Source organism: Helianthus annuus, chromosome 1 (genome assembly GCF_002127325.2).
Source record: "Helianthus annuus cultivar XRQ/B chromosome 1, HanXRQr2.0-SUNRISE, whole genome shotgun sequence".
NCBI lineage: Eukaryota > Viridiplantae > Streptophyta > Magnoliopsida > Asterales > Asteraceae > Helianthus > Helianthus annuus.
Genome location: NC_035433.2, coordinates 11,204,242 through 11,211,290, shown reverse-complemented (window position 1 = coordinate 11,211,290; position 7,049 = coordinate 11,204,242). Strand labels below are relative to the sequence as shown.

Genomic DNA, 7,049 nt, shown 5'->3' with positions numbered 1-7,049 from the left:
TTGAAAAAAAAAGCATCTTCTACTTTTTGAATGTATGCTCCTTGGCCCTGCGAGTATAAACTCATCATATATATTATACTTACATATAAAAAACACAAGGTTTAATATTTTACGCATCTACAATTTATATTTATTTGAGTTGTTGGATATATCAACGGGGTTTAGCCCAACTTAATTACACTCATCTACTTCAACAAATAATGGAAATCTATAAACGAAGTATAAAACAAACAAATAATTAAATAAGTGATAGATATGATACATTGAAACTCATACACCACACTTTTTATTTATTAAAGCATTCAGCCATCATACATTTCTTAGCCACGATACAACACCACAAAGCTTGAACAACAGTAGTCATAAAATATAATAAGGAGTACACGCCATATATATTTATTTATAAAGTTTTGGTATGACGATCATGCTTAAAATTAACCAGCTTTTAGCTCAGTCAAGTAATGATAGGCGTTCGAATCACCACTCCCTTATCATTCACCCACACCCACACACGGTCGCACCTGAAGTCCCTAGTGGTCGCAGTTCCTTCCAATATCACGATAGCATTTACCAGTGGATTCTCTTTCTCAATTGTAGCCGCTGCCGCTTCTCCTTTTGCCCCAACAAGCTCGGGCCATGAATCCTTTCCTGTATTAATCATCCAAGCACAAACTTTATTCATGAAATCATATAAAATAACTTAAAGAAGTTAGACGAGAGCTATTAGATTACCTTTACAGCCTGATGATGACATTCTTGATAGTGCATTGAAGAACATGGAGCATATGGGGTTATATAGAGGTTGTACATTGAGTAACGTATTGTGCTTTCAGCGTTGTGTTTTTTCAAATGTTCCCACTTGGGTTGGCAAAAGGATAACCTTCATTAGTGGAAAAGTCAAATTTGCTGTATAGTATGCTGTATTTGTTGACTTTCAACATTTTCATAATATACACTATAAAAATGTGGGTTTTAAGTCTAGCCGGGACCCAAAAGCAGGTGCTAAGCATCCAAATGCATTGTCTTAGCTGGCACTTTCGCTAAAAGTGCACGCTTTGCCATGTCCACCACCTCGTAGAAAAGTGTGGGCATTTAGCTGTCTCAACCGATTCATAGACTAAATCTAGTCATCTCATCTCATCTCAACCATCTCGCCAAAAGTGGAGACTAAATGCACGACGTTTCAGCTGACAAAGCTGATGCAACAACTTTTGATATCTGTTGAAATGAGACTGACTACTTTGATAAAGGCTAAATTACATGTCTATATATCGGGAAAAAATCATGTCAATATGATATGATTATTAGGGTAAATTTTCCTAAAACATGGGACAAATTGGCTAACATTAGGTAGAAAAATGATCAGGGTAAAAATATACAACATACTCGAAATTTCACAGAGGAAGACCTTAGATTTTCCATAAGAACTTCCGTTTATGCAGCATATGCCTTTGTGTATATCGTGTATTTTGATAATAGCCCGACACTATGATAGGGGGGACACACGATAAAAGCAAAATCATATGCTATCTTTCAAGGAATAAACAAGTTATAACAACAATTTTGTAGTATAAACAGTTGCAATAGATCATGAACAAGTTAAAGGCTTTCCCAAGTTCTCGACGAAAAAAGTAATGGTCAATTTATGATCGAACAAGTTCTTTGCATCTATATTTATAAACAAACTAACAATGTTCATCATATATGTACACCTCTTGCCTACCGTAAATCATTAGCCATTCCAACAAAAATTTGTTAATTTGAATGTGTGATTGATCAGGATTTCTAGAGAACCTTAAATTTGAGGGGTATTAGTTTCTAACAAGACCATACTTACTCGTGAGTTATTGGGTGTTTTTTTTGTAACAAAACGCCCCACCACGCCCCTGTTGCCGCCCCCTGGGCGTTTTTGCACCCAAAATCAGTTGGAGCATTTTTATTTCCACGCCGGATCCATGTTTCAATTAGCTAATGACCGTTGCCAACGGCTATATTCTTTTTTTTAGTTTAACCTTTATATAATTAATATCACACCCTCATCCATTTCACCCACAACTTCAAACATCAAAATTTTATACAAACTTCACCCATTTTATAAAAATGGATTCCCCTACCTCCTCGTCGTCCATTGCAAATTATTACTACAAAAAAATTTTAGCGGATGAGGGTGACTCGACCGATGAGGAGGTTGAGCAAGAGGCGGTTACGAGTGCGTGTGAAATAGCGGCTCATTATATGAAACATTGTAGCGAGCCTCAACGTGAAATTGTACCAAGAGAATATATTCAACGAGACTCACAAGCGGCAAATGACCGGTTGATTAAAAATTACTTTGATGAAGCGCCTACTTACCCAAACCCCGAAGTTTTTAGGCTTCGTTTCCGGATGAGTAAGACTTGGGAAACACGTATGATTATTTTAAACAAAAAGTTGATGCGAAAGGGACACTTAGATTCACCAGTATTCAAAAGTGTACTTCAGCTCTACGGGTCCTTGGATACGGAATTACGACGGACATCAATGACGAATATTTAAACATAGCCGAGAAAACAACGCGAAATACCTTGGAGCATTTTTGTAAAGGTATATTACAATTTTTTAATTATTAATTACATGCATTCATATTTTTTTTACTTATGTTAACGTTATATTTTTTAAAAGTTATTATATAGTTTTATTGTCCCCGTTCTGAGAAAGCCCACTTGGTCCGACCTTCAAAAAATTTACAAGGTCTATTTTGATCTCCATGGTTTACCGGGCATGATCGGAAGCTTGGATTGTCGTCATTGGCAGCGGTATAATTGTCCGACCGCATGGCGAGGTAAACACACACGAGGTGACAAGGACGGACACCCTATTATTCTTCAAGCGGTTGCCTTACAGGACCTTTGGATATGGCCGGCTTACTTTGGTGTCGCAGGGTCGTGCAATGATTTAAACATTTTCAAGCAGTCTCCATTGGTAGAGGACTACATTTCTGGTCGAGCTGCCAAAGAATCTTTTTATGCAAAAGGGAACTACTACCCGCATGGATACTATTTGTGCGATGGAATTTATCCTAAGTATTCAATTGTCGTGAAGACGTTCAGGGACCCGTACAATGAAAAAGAGCTCATTTTAAAAAGGTTCAAGAGTCTTCACGGAAGGATATTGAGAGATGCTTTGGGGTTCTTCAACAACGGTGGCATTATATGAGAAATCCTTGTTGTGCATGGAGCAAAGAAAAAATGAGAGATGCCATGTACGCTTGATAAATATGCATAATATGATTTTGGAGGACCAAAGGAAAGCAATATGCCAGAACTATGTACCGGAAGACCTTTAGGAGTCCCCACAAGCGACAATGGAAGAAAGAGTGAAGAATGCACATGAATTGCGGACTCAAGCCGCACATAGTGAGTTAGCGCTTGATTTGGTCGAACACGCGTGATCGGTTCGGCAAATTGCGAACGAGGGAGTGTAAGAATCAGATGACGAAGAAAACGAAGATAATGGAAATGGCGAAAGCGAAGAGAGAATTAATAAAATATTATTAGTTTTAAAAATATTATGTGTATTTGTTTTATTATTTATGTAATTTTTATTGAATTACTAGAATATTATTTGTTTTAAAAATTAAAAAAATTGGGTAATTATGGAAGTGCCGCGTGTCGAACAACGCCCAATGGTAGGGCATTATCCTACTACGCCCATTTCTTCAAAATGCCCCTTTGCTGACAAGGATGTCATGTGGCAGACAACGTCCAAGGGTGGGGCATTATTCATCAAAACCGCTACACATGGTCTAATGTCAAAACCACCAAAACTTTAAAGACTTCATAAAGATATCAGACCTTAGCTCATTTATGATCATGTTTGAATTTTAGTTTTTCTTGTGATGATTATATCAAAATACCTAACATTCAAATTACGTACATTATAGTTTAACTTTTTACTATGAACTCTATATTATCTTACAATTTTTAATGAAAACTTTGACAATGTACCATTGTCATGAATATTGGTGTTGAGTATAAGAGTTTTCACTAATGTCGAGTCCCTGAATTCCGGTGGAAAGTCAATGTGGCTCGTCGACGTTGCAATGGTTTGACGTCGTCTTCTGACAAAAAGGAACACCGTTAGCCTCTCCACGGAGGACCCCAGAGAGGGAATCCGTCACAAAGCTCCAGCGTGAGAATAAGCGACCGTGCCGGAGAATGAAGAGCTTATTCCGACAAGTACAAGATCGCCGGAATATCCTCGTTGGTGTGAATTCTAGGCTTTGAGCCTTAAATGTGGTCCAAAGGAATGTTTGGAGTTTATGATTAGTGTGTGTATTCAATGAGAATGAGTATTCAATGCTTACCTTAAACAATGTTGGACTCTTCTTATATAGCGAAGTTAGCTTATCTCCTTGGAAAGCACTCTTAGTATCATCCAACGACTTTTTTTTTGACCTTTGGGAGACTCAGACACGTGTCTGGTCCCCAACGGTAGGATGCTCCGTTCATTAAATGATGCCAGCTGCCGTATCGTACTTTCTCTGGCGATAAGCTCTTATTGCCTTTCAGGTAATTAATGTTCAATAGACACTACTAGAAAACTAGGTTTTTTCGACTGCAATTTTGGTCGCAAACCAGTCGCAATTGCCCTGTTGCGACCGTTTTCCGACCGGACCTGCGATCGAAAAACACCCGTCGCAATTGCTCTACTCCGACTAACTTGCGACTGCTGCTATCTTTTGCGACCAGGGTTTTGCGACTTTAATAATGGTCACAAATATTGCGACTGCTCTTTGTTTTGTGGGACTTTGGTTGCGACGGTCTTGATGCGACCGTATTCCGACCGCATATCTTTTACAAACTGCGATCGTTTTCCGACCGTATGCCTTTTAAAAATTGCGACCGCTTTGCAACTACTTGCCTTTTGAAAAATTGCGACCGTTTTTGCGGTCGCAACTTTTATTAATTATAGCTATTTTCTATTTTGAACCAGCATATAATATCAATTTTAAAATTTATGTATTATCAAATTTCACAATTATATAAAACATTCCACTTAAAATATCAAATACCAAAGATATCATAACAAAATACATATTCAAAACAAAGTGTTTATACGTTTTGGAACCTAAGTCAATGATTATGCGTTTTGAAACCTAGCTTTTAGCATCACTTCAATGTTTGCCATTCTTTCATTCATAATCTCTTTCTCCGCCTTATCTTTCTCTTTTTCCACCACCAATCCCGCAATAATATCGTTCAACATTTCTTTTTCTTCTTCTTTTTCTTTCACTATATCTTGGATAATCACATTCAACCTTTCGATCTAAGAAAACCAATGCAATATTAATGACCAACATAATCACAAAGTGAAAAAAAAGGTCAGTTTGACTTCTAAGGTCAAATTGCCTATCTTTAATAATATCCATACTAAAGTTAACATAGTATTGACTTTTATTGACTGAGAAGTGATTGCATGAAAACATGAGGTCAATATTTGTGTTTAAACATGTTTGCACAAAATATTAGATCAATTTCAAATCAACATTAGCCTTGAACCAAACAACTTAAAAAAATAAACATACCTCTTGGCCTTGTTTGCCGTGATGCTGAACGTTAAAATCATTCTTAACATTGCTTAACCCATAGACTTTGCCTCTCTTTTTTCCCCCGGAAGCTTCGTACCACAATTCTTTGTCAAGTTCTCGGTGTTGGCTACTTTCCTCCCCATACTTCTCCAAAAGATATCCCTCATATTTCACCTACAAATACAACCTAATTTCACATACTTTGCAACACCAAACCAATAATATAGATACTACTTTATTTAATTAACCAAATTAAAAATAAAACGGAAACGAGTTTCAAGGCGAAACGAGGCGTAACAGATTATATAACATTACAGCGTAATAGAGTCATTAACAGCAGCAAACATATTCTATATAACATTACAGCGTAATAGTCATTAAAATCTGAACTAAGCATCTGATTCAACAAAGAGATTCCCATTAGCGTATTTTAATTTTAATCCAATTCTAATTAACAACAGGTCAGCAGCAATATAGATTTCATAACAGCAGCAAAAAAAAAACACATCTGATTCTCCATCTCTATATTCTTTTTTTATTATATCTTTCTCTTTCTTCCATTTCAAATCATAACCGCTAACTATTTTATCGTATTATATTTTTTCTAACCGTTAATGGCGAGAAGCTAGGTACAAGAAGCCAAGGTTTGACTTTTAAAATCAAACTATGACTTAAAGAACATAAGAGGGGATGCAAAAACATAAACTATATTAAAGTAAAACAAAATGATCAGTGATTTCCTGTGTTTTCCAGTTAATGAAAGTGAAGTAAACAGTTAAGTTCAACATGTAAAATCGGATAGGAAAAAAAAGGACTGAATACAAACACTTTCCTTTTTTTCTATTTGCATCTTTGAGCGGTGGCTGGTAGCGGTCATCTTGATTTGGTGAGGCGGCATTCATATGTCGGTTTGAAATTATATGCTCTTGGCGCTGTGAAGCCTGTGGCTCCTGGACTTGTTTCGCATCCCCATTCTCATTGGTCCCTGCGGTTGATTCTTAATCTTTGACACATCAAGCGTTTCCACGTGTACTTCTGAACCCTTTTCACCTGAAAAAATCGATAGAACAACGTTAAGATAATCATGTCACTAAGTATGCTAAAACTTTAAGTGACAAACATACCTGCATTTTTCTGTGTAATTTTACATCTCCATCCGCGGTAATTCTATCCAATTTAAGTAGTTGGTTCATCAATAACTCGATCAGATTTAACAACTCAAAATGTAAAACACTATCCTTTTCTCGCTCCACCAAAAATCTTAATAACTAGACGTCATGAACATCATGCATTTTGCTCATATAACTAAATCCTAGTTCCCTACACACCATATGCACATAGCATCTCACTATCAACTAAACGCCGCCTCTAGACCCTAAGGCCCTTTGGTTGTCGCCCTAATTTTGACCTAAATGTGCAAGAAGCGCGGCCACTTCCACACCTTGGGCCACTTTGGTCACCGCCCCTATCGCCTCACACC

At 37.1% G+C, this 7,049-nt stretch overlaps 1 protein-coding gene and 1 long non-coding RNA gene across 2 annotated transcripts; both read right to left on the bottom strand.

Moving 5' to 3' along the window:
* Window positions 1–235: 235 nt before the first annotated feature.
* LOC110865704 lies at window positions 236–874 on the bottom strand. Its single transcript, XR_002550890.2, has 2 exons — window positions 733–874; window positions 236–648 (listed from the first exon to the last, which is right to left on the bottom strand). It is a non-coding gene; the product is annotated as an uncharacterized LOC110865704 (long non-coding RNA).
* Window positions 875–5,078: 4,204 nt separating this feature from the next.
* LOC118485728 lies at window positions 5,079–5,990 on the bottom strand. The gene is made up of 3 exons (XM_035982151.1): window positions 5,934–5,990; window positions 5,567–5,743; window positions 5,079–5,307 (listed from the first exon to the last, which is right to left on the bottom strand). The coding sequence occupies exons 1-3, from the start codon at window positions 5,988–5,990 to the stop codon at window positions 5,122–5,124; spliced, it is 420 nt and encodes a 139-aa protein (XP_035838044.1). The 3' UTR covers window positions 5,079–5,121.
* Between the last annotated feature and the right edge of the window lie 1,059 nt (window positions 5,991–7,049).